Source organism: Apteryx mantelli, chromosome 1 (genome assembly GCF_036417845.1).
Source record: "Apteryx mantelli isolate bAptMan1 chromosome 1, bAptMan1.hap1, whole genome shotgun sequence".
NCBI classification, from domain to species: Eukaryota; Metazoa; Chordata; class Aves; order Apterygiformes; family Apterygidae; genus Apteryx; species Apteryx mantelli.
The window spans coordinates 66,297,434-66,311,161 of record NC_089978.1 but is presented as its reverse complement, the minus strand read 5'-3'; the positions used below and the strand labels follow the sequence as shown (position 1 = coordinate 66,311,161).

General features: G+C 38.7%; 1 protein-coding gene across 1 annotated transcript in view; it reads left to right on the top strand.

The window, feature by feature from the left end:
* COL4A1 (collagen type IV alpha 1 chain) overlaps positions 1 to 13,728 on the top strand; it is a 135,267-nt gene that overhangs the window by 84,518 nt on the left and 37,021 nt on the right. Inside the window, exons 16-28 of the mRNA XM_067293915.1 lie at positions 554 to 598; positions 822 to 875; positions 1,390 to 1,431; positions 2,302 to 2,395; positions 3,112 to 3,147; positions 4,774 to 4,938; positions 6,868 to 6,963; positions 7,697 to 7,777; positions 8,521 to 8,591; positions 10,774 to 10,965; positions 11,819 to 11,987; positions 12,328 to 12,420; positions 12,520 to 12,624. Coding sequence (XP_067150016.1) covers positions 554 to 598; positions 822 to 875; positions 1,390 to 1,431; positions 2,302 to 2,395; positions 3,112 to 3,147; positions 4,774 to 4,938; positions 6,868 to 6,963; positions 7,697 to 7,777; positions 8,521 to 8,591; positions 10,774 to 10,965; positions 11,819 to 11,987; positions 12,328 to 12,420; positions 12,520 to 12,624 — 1,243 coding nt within the window. The remainder of the gene's footprint in view (positions 1 to 553; positions 599 to 821; positions 876 to 1,389; positions 1,432 to 2,301; positions 2,396 to 3,111; positions 3,148 to 4,773; positions 4,939 to 6,867; positions 6,964 to 7,696; positions 7,778 to 8,520; positions 8,592 to 10,773; positions 10,966 to 11,818; positions 11,988 to 12,327; positions 12,421 to 12,519; positions 12,625 to 13,728) is intronic.

Below are 13,728 nucleotides of genomic sequence, written 5' to 3'. Positions count from 1 at the left end.
TGGAAGTGGGAGTCTTGGATTCTAGGTTATCATCTGCCTCCTGATTCGAAATTATAGCTTCCAATTTAGGGAAAGTGTTTTTACCACTAGATTACCCTGTGGTCTGTGGTGGGGCCACTCTTCCAGCCTTTCTGCTGAAACAGCCATCGGGTGTCTATGAATAAAAGTTTTGTGAGGCTGGAGAGTGTATGAGCAAGAGGTTAGAAAGGGATTGCTATGAAGGGAGAAGGTTCCAGGTCTGGTTCCTGCTTCCTGTGCTGTTGATATATTTTGTCTGAAGACTCTTTGACTGGGAAATCCTTAAGTTATTCCTGGACCTGGGACCAAATCTGCAGGATTTTACTTAACATTGTGGGTTGTAGGAGGTTGAATAATATAAGCACCAGGAAGTCAGTTTGCTTGTTTTGTGCACTCTACACTGTTAGCTGTGTTAGTACTCTTCCATTAATGCACTATAATAGTGATTGTTTAGTTTTAGTGTTTCACCCACTGTATATAGCAGTTGTATATATGTGTCAATCTGTTAAGCAGTGTGGAACTTGATGTTTTACAGGGAAAGCCTGGAAAAGATGGTGAACCAGGACCAAAAGGAGAACCCGTATGTGTTTTACTAAATTTTCCATACTGTATCTTACTTTTTAAAACCAAAACTTGACTGTCCCTTGCAGATGTTTGAAATTTTCTAGTCTTCTGAATGGTTTACATAAGATTTTTGCTTTCAGTGATTTAGTGACTGGTTTGAGAACGTAAAACTTTGATGCTGCCATAGTTCAGGTACAGCTATATTTGTGTTATCTGTTTTTTCTGTCTTCCACACACAGGGTTTGCCTGGCGGGTTTGGGATTCCTGGACGACCCGGTGAACCTGGTGTCAAGGTGTGTAGTGGACTCTTACTTCCCATCGTGCAGAATAAATAGTTAAAAATTCATACGCCCTGTTCACAGGAATTCATTAAAACAACAAATGCGCACAAAGCAGCATTAAATGAATGTTGTGAAGGCATCATGCAGAGATTAGGAAATGTCAAAATTAAAGTTGCTTAAGCATCCTTAATTTAGATCTCTTATATGAATAGATTAGTGCAGGCTTCAATTACATAAGCTCTTTGCTTAGCCGGCAAATGCAAAAATGTACTTTCCCCAAAATTGCAGATTCTCTTTATATAGTGTAAAGCAGTACAGCCCCATGAACTGTAACTAATTACTACTTATTGTAATGTCCCAGGTGGCATATGGAATTTGTGTGAATATGTATCAAAGTGTTCATTTGCTAAGGAAATTCTATTTTGTGGTGAAGAAAATCTCATATATTACACAGAAAATAACTGAATGCCACTAAGTTTTGTGTGTGCAGCAGTTCAATTTAAAATATGAAATGTGTTTGATTTAGGGTGAAAAAGGTGATCAAGGTCTTCCAGGGCCTCCAGGAAGAGTAAGTAAAATAAATTCTTGTTTTATTTGAGCTTAAAGGAAAATATACATGTCATGAAAGTCAAAGCACGCTCAAACAATCAGAAAAAAAAGAGAGACTATGCATATTCTGATCTCATTGAAATCAGTAATCCTATTATCTTTTTTCCTTAATGGAAGCAAAAGTTGGAAACCCTGTTTCTTAAGTATGTTTGAAATTTGGAAAGGGAGCTCCCAAGGAATATGAATTTTGAATGTTTTTGACTATGAAAATGATAGGCAATTGTTTAAAAATACAAACTATTCAAAAGAGAACTCTGCAGCTTTGTAGTCTGTAGTTTTTTTTTAACACTTCAAGTAAAAAATGAAATTGCTATTAGTCAGGAACATATAAATCATTGATTGTGCTTCTTTCCCAATATCTGAATGTAGTTTGAAAAATGGTGCATGCTTCTTGCATATTTTATTGTAAATGTAGTATCCTGTATGTCAAGTTTAGATCGATGCTAGCAGAAATTACCAGAATAGTAATAGAATAGAACAGAAATACCAGTCTTTTAAAATGAAAGGTAAAATATACCTGATGGGTCAGTGCTTAGACCATGTTAAGGTTTCTTTACACCGTTCTTGTTGAGAGAAGTGTTATAAAGCTCTGCAGTTAATCCTACTGCTGATGTGAAGGAATTCTTTTTTTTTCTGGTAATTCCTCAGCAGCTACCAGTCTCTTGCAGCAGTAATTACATATCAGTGAAATTGCCAGTATGACTGAAGCTGCTAAAAGTTGTTATCACAAAGCAAAATGGCCTCTATACCATCAGATCAGGATAGGTGAGATGCAAACTTGAGCATTGTTGCATATTCCTGGTGTTCTAGTCTTTGTCCTGTGATTCAGATTATAGATACTGGAACAGTGGATTCTTTTGGTGAAAAAGGAGACCCTGGAGTTTCAGGTTTGCCAGGACTGAAAGGTCAAAAAGGTGAAAAAGGTAGGTGTTTTGTCTTGTCTTTTTGCCTGTGTTATGTTTTTATTTTTCTTTTTACAAGAAATTATAATTGCACTGTCTTTGTGCCTCTTTGTGCCTCTGGGGCTTTATATGACAATTAAATGTTCCAGTCATTAATTTAATTGATACTACGTTGTTGCAGTTTTGTTACGCACTGTTCAAAAGATGCTTTTTCTCATTGTAAATAAGACTACATTTCAATAATAGATTAAAAGAGTCAGGGAAACATGGGACTTGAAACATTGGTTTTATGGCTGTTAGATAATCCAGTGAGATTATCTAGCAAAGACAGAAATCTACAGAAGCATAAGGTAGGATAATAATGCAGAGAATCTTGAAAAGAGTCCTTAAAAAAGCAAGTTAGCTAAATTTTAGTCTTAAAAGACTCATAAGTAATTTGTAAAACTCCTCACTAAACACGGAAAATCAAGCATTCCTCTTTCACATTTTCCCCATCATAGACCTTTCCCTGTTTATGAAAGATTAGTGGAGAAGATGGCACTCAGCGCTTGTAGGATCAGGGTCTTTTCACTAAATGTGTTGTTTGCAGACATCTATACACTGTTTATCTTAAGCTTTGATTCAGACCATATTTACTCATAATGCTTACTTAAATAGTGCTGAAAGATCACTGGTGTTGGCATTGCCTGTTTCATTGCATAATTGAAAACCTTTCTTTTTTAACCTCTCTTTTTAAGGTTTCCCTGGTATACAAGGAATTCCAGGTCTTCCAGGTATGAATTTGTGGCCATTGATTTTGTTCACTTTTTTCCTTTGTTCTTCTTGGGTGAAGACACTTGAGGGATGTTTTCATTCACTGCTTCCAGTCATTCCCTGACTTGCAGATGCCTGGGCACTGGCCGCTCTGGGAGTCTAATCCTCACCCTAGACCCTTCCTGTGGATTGCTTTTCAAATGTCTCTGATGTGATCAAGCCTTGCTCTGTGTATAGCCCTGTTAACTTTTTGTGAGGAATAGTCTTTCTGTTTAAAGTGAGAAAAAGGTAGGGTGCACAGGTTGTCAAAGATAGTCCAGAAATTTTAGATTCCCTGGTCAAGAAAACTTGTAAAGTATGAATATGTACATCTGTACCTATATATGTATACTCATCCACAGATAGGTGAATGAATGGATGCCATCTCCCATATAATTTAGTTTGTTCTTACTTCAGCTGTGCGGGTATTTGCATAAATGTAATAAAACAAGGTTTGTAGGGAGAAATAATGTAATTTATTAAATCAGGGTAATTACTGAAGGCTCCCTGATCTTTTTTCCAGCTACATCACTTGATCCAATAAAAGATATTTCTTTTCCCTGAAAGTGTTGCTTTTCTTGTACTCTAATATCTTTACATCCATGAAAACACTACTGTTATGTGTATGTGCACATGTACATGGATTTGGACTAAGCCACAATGTTTGCTTTTCAAAAATGAAGCAAATCATCTGCAGAAACCTGATTCCAGCACATCCACCAGTGATATAAATATTACCTTGTTCTTTGCCTGCATTTTCCATCTTGACAGTGAACTAAATATGAAATTAGCGTGAACCAGTGTCAGATAGTTGCCAGGAAATCTTTCACAGTTTAGGGAGGAGATAATATACACCACAGACTGTGATAGTCCCTAAAGAATTCTGCATGACCAGACAAGAATAATTGTGGCTCTTAGTCTGTCGTTACCTTACAGAAATTGAGATTTGTGTGACTTTTCATATCTTCTTGCAATGCTGCTAGAGGATCAAAATGTTTAAACAATCAAGTCTAATGATTAGCTTTTTACTAAAATAACTCATTAAAGTGTAACTGCATGAATGGCTAAAAGGAGATCTTAACTATTTTTTTTTCTAGCTATTTAACGGATTCTCTTTATTGGCTCTTATTTACTTCCAAACAGTTTTGGTTTTAGCATTCTGGAAATCTGCTAGCATTGTTGAATACTTATTCACTGAGGTTCTTAGAGATACTGTCTATTTCTAAATATGTTTAAGATGTATTTGACTTATTATGAGATAAGGAAAAGTGTAATAGCTGCTAAGTGTAATAAATATTCTCAGTTAACTCCTCTGTGGCAACTTTTTCCTACCTAGCAAAAGTTGATTAAATTAAATCTCAGAGGGCACTCTTGCTGCAGAATAAGAGTGTTTGCATAGGGACCTAATGCAGATATGTTATTCTGAGCTGTAGTGAGATTATAACCTGAATTCTGTGTAAATCACCAGTAGTCAAAATATAGTCCCTTTCGATTTTGCAGTAGCATTTTTCCTTTGAGCTCTGAAAAGTAGTGGAAGCTAATGTGTTGATAATGTTATTATCTTTTGAATTGTAACTTTCTTCATGTATGTTTTATTCTGTCCAAAGGTCGACCTGTTCCAGATCGGGTAGGAGCACCTGGTGTCCCTGGAGAGAGAGGTGAAAAAGGTGAAAAGGGTTCTCCAGGATTCCCTTTACCTGGACCACCTGGAAGAGATGGTTTCCCAGGTCCTCCTGGGTTGCCTGGCCCACCAGGTCCTCCAGGAGTAACAGGTAGGTAAAGCACTCAGTTGCTTTTCAGTATGAAATCTCAAAAAATGTTAACATTTGCATGCACATAAAAAGAAAAAGGAGACAAGATTATAAAAGCTATGATCAGAATTCATGTGTGAAAAGATGCATCTAGATCACGGAAGAAATGTATCTGAGCTGTTAATGGGTCAAGTAAAAGCTGTTCACGATGCAGCAAACCACTCATTTCCAGACTGGGACAAGGATTCTTTGCTAAATAAGTGCTTTTAAAATGTCTTCAAAAAGTATATTGTAATGTAACAACATTATATCCAAAGAAATTACCATAATACATATTGTTTTCCTCTGTGTTCTCATGTGCCAGCTCAGAGATGTTTACACATTTTCAATAAAAGCAATTAAAAAATACTACTAACGTTCTTACCATAAGATAGCTGTGCAATATCACAATTTACAAGTCTGCAGTTCCAATATGTGTAATATAGATTGAAAAAATATAAGAACTATAGACTGAGGTACTCAGGTTTTTTCATTTACTAGAAGTTTTTATTGAAAAATGAAATTATCTTATGAGAGAATGGAGTCAACACTTGCTTTACAGTTGTTGCTACATTTGCCAATGAGTCACTACAAAATCCAACACTTAAAACAGGAAATTAAATAGCTAAATCTTACCTTGTCCCTAATAAGAAGAAGAACAATTCCTATTTTTCTGTCAGTGCTTAGTTCTGCTCCTTCTGCAGACACTTCTTTAATGGAAACAGTTTTTTCTTGTTTGTATTTAACTTTTGTTTGCCAGACTTCACATAAAGATTTTGACTACTGACTTTGACCAAAATGATGTGTGATTGTATTGAATCAGAACCTGTGTCATAACATCTAACAGAACAAGCATAATTTTTGTTCTCATATCAACTCTGCTAAACATTATGTTTTGTCACCCATTCCAGTTCCAACATATGTAGTTTCCTGTTTTCAGGAAGCTTTAGCAATGTGGAAAAGTTAGGTGCTAACAAGCTACTCTTGACCTAGAAAGCTTCCCAAAACATTGAAAACAAAGGTCTAGATACAAAAAATGCTACTAAATGATCTTCAGGACTTCAAGAAATATTCTCCATTGTCTTCAGGGTCAAAAATGCATTTTTTCATCCAAAGCAGTTTTCTTAGCTGAAAATTATGATAAAAAATAGGATTTTATATGGAAGTTGTTTGTAACTTTATTATGCCAGAGCCTGTCTTTTCTCTGTAATTTTAGAGGTTTCTAAAGTAGCATATATGGATTGAGAATACAAAATCCTAGAAAAATTTTTCAGAGCAAAGCAAACAGGAAAATAAAATGGTACCTGTCGCGGTCCGCGGGAGTGACGGGAATGAATCATACGCATTCACAGAATGCAGGTTCAATTCCATCTTTATTCAGCAATTTGCCCATTTTATAAGTACAGGTATTCGGCGCTCTGGCCCTTGATTTGTGGTTCATACAGATTATGTCACAGGTAGCCAATCATTGCACCGATCACGCACGCAGCGGTCATGCCTTGTACCTTGCTGCTTGTTTAGCAAAGCTGTCTAGCCCTTAACCTTGGTTCCCACTGGCTTCTGCTAGCTTATCTGTACTTTCTCAGGATGTATCATTCCCAGCTGCACCAGTGTCCTTGGTAAACTACTTTAAAGCACATAGCAGCGGCTACAGCCTGAGGCCTAAGGCTTCAGCAAATTTAGCTACTAATGCTAAGCAAGTCGTGCTAAGCAACTAATCCTAAACAGTGTAGTTCCATACTCTATATTTCATATAGATTGTTGTTCTGAAGTACCGCAAGGGCCCCAACAGGTACCCTGACTCATCACTACTCATGAAGACACATTCAGCTGTGACACTCACAGAAACAGCCTTATAATGGAAATTTTCACTTGTCAAACAATATTTTTATTATTACTTTTCAATTGCAGATGGAGTTGATCAGTGCCAGCCAGGAGAACCTGGTGCACCAGGTAGACCTGGAGCTCCAGGACAGCACGGATTTCCAGGAGAGATGGGAGAGAAAGGTAATATTATTTATAGTTAATGTGTGATTGCTTTCTACTGCTTTGTACCCTGGGGCTTGGATTTGTCAAGATGCTGAGGAGGTTGGGTTGGATCTAGAGAAACAGTGCCTAACGTTAGTTACACAAGCGGTTCTCAGACGCTAAAGATGATTCTTGAGTCTTGGGTAAGTAAAAGTGTGCTGTGTATCGAGTCATGTGACCCAAACTTTGCTTATATTTCACTTAGCCTCCACATTGCTGGAAAGCGATAAAGGATGGCACAGGGCAGAAAGAGAAGCTGGGAAGAAAGAAAGGGTTGAGTATTGCCTTGTTAAGTGTAAATAGAGCTGTTCATGGCAATTGAAGATGTGAATTCTGGAGTGAAGTTTTCTGAGATTTAAAGGTTCTCCTTTCTCCTCTTTAATCTTTTTATTTCTTTTATACCCGGTATATATTTGCCTTCTTTCTTGATCCTCTTCAGCCTTGTCCCGTTTAACCATTCTATTAAATATTATTCTTAGGATAAGAACTAGTTGATTTTCCTGACATCCCTTTAAAGTTTTTAAAGAATTTTGAATAAATTTGCTGATAAATTTTCATTGAAATGTTTGCTTAAAAGTGACACATTTATTTTTAATCTTTCAACATGAAGCATATTGAGTAGGCATTTGCCCCTGAAGCTTTCAGTTGTCTCGTATGTTTTCATTGTTATTCATTAATGTTTTTTTCTTTATTTTTTTGTTGTTTTTTTTAGGTGAGAAAGGTGATTCCTGTCCCTCATGTGAAGTAGGACCTCCTGGACTCCCAGGACCACAAGGGCCACCAGGTCCAGCAGGTAAAAACCCATGGCGAAATTAACTACCAAGGCTAAAACCTAAAAATGCAACTTAAGTCATATAATTATTTTCTGTCCAATTAATCAAATTGCTTGTGAAACTAATGAAAGAAGGATGGAATATTCTTATTGGTCTGGTTCCAAATTCCCACTGAAATCAATGAGAATTTCTAAGGAAGCAGAAACTGGTCACAGTGGAGTGTCTTTGAAAACTATGGACCAAATGTTTTCAGAGAAGATTGTGAAAGCGAAAAAATAATGTGGGAAGCATTTGCCACTATGTGCCCAGGCACAGCAGTAGTCCATATATGCATTCCCAGTTCTAGCATTAAATTGTATGGTCAAAAGAAATAATTTGTCTGCTACTATATCAGAAAAGTGCCATGCACAGTGATATTATACTTAATATTTGTTCTAGTGGTTGTGTAGAAAAATGAATATGTTTTAGGAAGTTTCAACATTGCAATGTTTAAATAATAGTTCTAAATGGTAATGTGAATTCAGAACATAGTGTCCAACCCATGAAATGGGTTGAATTGTGTTTTTTCATCATAAGTCAAATGCATCATTAACTTCTGAGCTCTAATGCATCCAGACAACATCACTGACTTTAGCACGGTTATATTGATATAACTAAGGATGGAATTAGACACTTTGAGAAGGATCATAAATGCTCCACAGACAATGAGCTATTTGTAAAAGCATATAATAAATAGAATACTATTTTTCATTTCTCTGATTAGGTTTTCCGGGACAAGTGGGTTTCAAAGGTGACAGAGGCTTACCTGGACTTGATGGCCTTCCAGGCGTACCTGTAAGTAATACCTTTCCAAATGTTTTGTATTTATTTCCTGTTAGACATGTCATGAAAAAGCATTCAGTGTGGTTGTGTAATATTTCTGTTTAAAAATAGACCAGCACAGTGATATAATAAAAATAAGGGACTGGATATGCCTAGCAAAATAAACTAGGAAGTAGTGGGATCTAGCTATGAGAGGAAACAAGAGCTGTCTGAAATGGGTTATATTTCTGTGCTTATTCCATCATATGAACTCGGCAGGACACTTGACCTTGCGGCTCAGCAAGCTAAGCAGCAGAGCTGGACGAGAAATAGGATTTTGCATGAAACGTGCGGATCTGACTTTCTCATGTTACAACGGGTCTTTCCCATGTCTCTCTGCTGTTGTGTGTGTATATATTAAGAGCGAGAGTGCAGTGCCATCTAGTGTAGCCTAGGCAGTTGGAATCATGTTAGTATGGAACATATTTTAGCAGTTTGTCTGAATTTTGGGAAATGTGTGTAGCATAGTCAGTCCATAAAACCTAATTTTCAGATAGTTAGCAGGAAAGTTAAGTGGTTTTCAAGAAATAAAGGAAGTTTGTGAAGTGGGTAGTATCCTGATAGTGTAAATTATGTTGACACAGCATAACACAGCTCTCAGCGGGTGAGGCTGGATGCCAGAAATAGAGTAGCCACATAAGCATAGCACTTGCCAAAAATGTAGCACAAATTACCCCTACCATTGTACTAGCCCTACTGTGGTTGATTTTGTCAGAGTTAGCTTAAGTGTCCCTGCATTCACTGTGGTCTACTGTAAAGACCTACATTAGTTCCCGTATTATAACATGGATTTTGACACCTTTCCTGATGTAGATTGAGAATTTGTGAGAGTCTTTCTAGCCTAGTTTGTCCAGAGCTGTTTTCTCCTTCCAGCTGAGCATTTTTGGCAACATAGCTTCTTAGCAACGTTCATGTATGCTAACTTTAATATACATTGGAGTTATCCAAGCTCCCTCTATCACCAGTGGTGATAGGCACCTTCAGAAGTTAAACTATCCCACCTATATGAATTACTTACTTGAGGAACCTGTTCCTCTCTCTTGAGTATAAATAAAGCCTAGCTACATGAATTTTAGGCTAAAGTTAGCTGAGGTGAATTCCACTCTCTGTGTTTCCACCCTGATAAACAAGATGGTGTTACTCAGTGACTTCATTTACTGTAATATAAATTGGATTCCTGAAAGAAACTGTGGAGAAAAATAAGAGGACATTCTAACATATTTAAGCTTTTTCATGATTGCGATTTATTCTCAGCACATATTTTGCTACACCTTTATATTTATCCTTTATTGTCTGTTAAATTCCGTTCACACCTTTTATCAGACAAGGACTGGCTAGTATTCTGAATGCTTTTAAGCTTGTTTTGCTCCACAAAGTTCAGTCAGGTGGAGACCAAGCATGTAGTTTAGCTTGGAAAAACTACCTAGAGTGCAGCCTCTCAAACTCACATTGTTCAAGGCAATGCCAGAGTGTCAGAGTCTGATCTAGGACCTGCCAAAGCTAGTGGAGATTGCCTTTGACTGTGTACTGGTTCAGGCTTAAATGGAGGGTACACATAGGCCATAAGCAGTGGGTGTTGCCCAGGAATTTTGTGATTTACTACCCTAGTTAGCAGAGCAGATTCACTTGAAATTAAAGACACTGTTTGTATGAGAGAAGTACATGCAAGTTCTGGACAATATGCAGGCAAAATTTGGAATTCTGAAAGTACAGAATATCCTATTATTATGTAGGGAATTTCTGCCCTGGAGAGGTTACAAAACCTTTTTTGAACATGTGCATGGGGAGACAGGTAAACTATGAAAAAGACAGTTTTAAGAAACCTAGATTACCCTGATGCTGATACCATAGGTCTAGCTGAAATCCAGTGAGCAGTCTATTGAAAATTCAGAGTACTTATTCAGTGTCGTGGCCTACAGTTCCTGTGTAAATGGTGGAAATTTATGTGCACCATGTAAAATGATATACCTGTGGTATGGTATGATGACAAGATGATCAAGACAGTGAATTTTGCAATAATTGCTTATTCATACTGCTCTATCCTGGAAAATATTCTCATTTGACCTACTTGACTGAAGACTTAATGGTTTATTTGATTTGAATCTACTCTGTAATTTTTGATTGATAGGCCCCTGATGGCATTTGAATTTTTCAGGGGCCGCCAGGCACTCCAGGACTTATAGGCAGCCCTGGGGCAAAAGGAGAACCAGGAGATTTTTCTTATGAACCTATCCTGAAAGGTGAAAAGGGAGATCCTGGTTTTCCAGGGCAACCAGGTATTCCTGGAAGAGAAGGGACACCAGGAAAAGATGGCCTGCCAGGTCCCCAGGGTCCGAAAGGAGCATCGGTATGTGTGTTTCTTTATTTTAATATGCTGTTCTATACATGTTGTCTTTCAGATCAGAAGTCACATGTTCTTATGTCCCACATACGCTTTATATTTATTGGTCTCATTCTTTGAATCATGTTTTGTCCGTATCTGGAGTGTACCTAACCTCCTCAAAAGAGGACTCCAGTTTCCCTGGAACCAGTGAGGAATGGGGTCCTTAAACAGCAAAGTTTTTCTGAGTTATATTTTGACCCAGTATACATGCCATGCAGATAAGCGATCTGACTCAGATGTATTCAGACTGCGTGGTTTGTTACTTCGAGGACTGCAAAGCAGGGCTACTTCCCCCACAAAGCGGTGAGCACAGACATAATTTTTGTTCCCTTCTCCCCCTCTTCTACCTTGATAGTGAGAACTAGTGTAGCTGATTTGATTCGTATCTGGAGATGACTGAAGGAATGCAGTTAGCCAAGAAGAGATGATTACAATAAGATGCAACTCTCTTCTAGCATACTTTCTTCTTTTTGAAACTAATGATTCAAATTCTTGCCCTGCTAGGGAGTTCAGCTGATGTGGAAGTGGAGCTCAGATTTGTTCCCAGATTCATCACTGGGAATATAGCCTAAATGATCCAGTTACTTGCGTTGCACAATAGGTAGAGTTTCCATGTGCACAACAGGTATAGTTTCCGTGTGCTCTTCCACATGGGACCCAGTCCTATTTCCATTCATTGATAAAGAATCCACTTTCTTCAGTGTTAAAGATAAGTACCCTGTGCTAAATCCAAGCTACAGAATACTCGGACAAAGAGGAGAACATGTCCTGTCTTGCCAATCAGGCAAGAAGTACAATTATACTTTCTAAAAATTAGGGTACAGCTGGATTGAAAGGAGAACGTGGTCCCCCTGGCCAACCTGGATTCCCTGGAGTACGTGGTGAAAGAGGTTTTCCTGGTCCTCCTGGGATAGGCTCAGCAGGGTTACCTGGTGACAAAGGAGACAGAGGCTTTGCTGGAACCCCAGGTTTACCAGGCCTTCCAGGTAATGCTATATTATGCTTAAATATATATATATATATATACTTTAAGTGATGCAGCTTATGGAATCACGGATTTAAAATGAAAAGACTTATTAGTTTAGGTCAGTGTTTGATCTCAACAGTATACTTGCAACTGTTTAGGGGCAGCTTTCTTGAAGAGTTTCTTAGGCCAAAGCAGGATGGTTTGGTTCCTCCTACAAACTCTGATTTTCTATGAATTTTCTACAAAAAAATCTTCATAAAAAGTCTGTCATGGACGTGCTGACTAATACTGTTCACTAGGTGAAACTTCCTTGTTTGATTTCATCAGTTTACAGACTTAATACATCTTTACATCCACAGGGGCAAAAGGTGAAGCAGGACGAACTGTTCCTCTGCCTGGTCCTCCTGGGGCAGATGGCCTTCCTGGGCCACCTGGTTTCCCTGGACCCCAAGGTACAGTATCCTCTTAATATTTGCTCTGATGATGATAATGGTTCTGTTCCCCAGGAGCTAGGCTTTACCATAACATTTGGCTTTTTTCCTCTTGCAAAGGTGACAAAGGGAATCCTGGGCTACCAGGAAGACCCGGCCTGCCGGGAGAAAAAGGTGCTGTTGGGCAGCCAGGTATAGGATTCCCTGGACCTCCAGGACCCAAAGGTAAGATACAGTTATCCATGTAACTAACAGAGGTGGTGTATCTGGAGTAGGGATGCAGTGTCGTGCAGCCATGGCTGCAGCAGGAAATTTGGGAAGAACCAGTAGCCTCCCTTGTGAAAGGCATGCAAGCACCATGATCAGCATACTCTCAAGGCACACCTGCTTTGTGCAGACATGGGCAGTGTCAAAGCTACTGCCAGAACTGAAAGAGATATAGTATAGTATCTTAGCATAACATCTGAGGTTGGTGAGAGACCAGGTGACCTTGCTGAGAGTTGAAGTCAAAAAGCCATACTGACATAACTATGGTGCTTTTGGGCTAGGGCTAGCAGTTGTGTTGTGTCCCAGGTGACTGGGAATGATTTGGTCAGAATACCAGTCTGTTCAGCATAAGTTTACACTTCTCTGCATGGCCACTGACCTGTCAGGATATGCACATAAGCTTGGTGAGGGTCTAAATGTTCATATTCAGGTTTGGGATTTTGGGGAGATGTATTTTATAATGCTGCTGCTAATCATTCAGGATTAGATAACCAAGCCTTTGTCAGCCCCCTTCGCCAACCTCTTGTGTCTCTGCCTAATTTATTTCGTTTATTGTAATTACACACACCAGCAAACTGGGAGGATCAGAAAGACTTAAAGAAGAGAAAGGGCAAATCTTTGCCTGTGACCACCTCCAGTTCCTCCTAGAGCAGGACTAGGATGAACAGAAGAGGTCAGCTGCATCTGTAAAAGCTTTGTCGTATGCTCTTTGATGCTAGCAGGAAAGGAATGGTGTATCAAAGATATTTCTTTCAAGGGACCTTCTTGGGGGAATGAAGCTCTGCCCAATGACTTGCCTGGGGCTTAGCCAGTCCAGTTCTGGGGTCCCCAGTACAAGAGGGACATGGACCTATTGGAAAGAGTCCAGCAAAGAGCCACGAAGATCGTTAAGGGATTGGAGACTCTGGCGTATGAGGAGAGGCTGAGAGAGCTGGGACTGTTCAGCCTGGAGAAGAGATCTTATCAATGTGTATAAATACCTGATGGGGGGAGTAAAGAAGACTGAGCCAGACTCTTCACAGGGATGCTCAGTGAAAGGACAAAAGGCAATGGGCACAGATT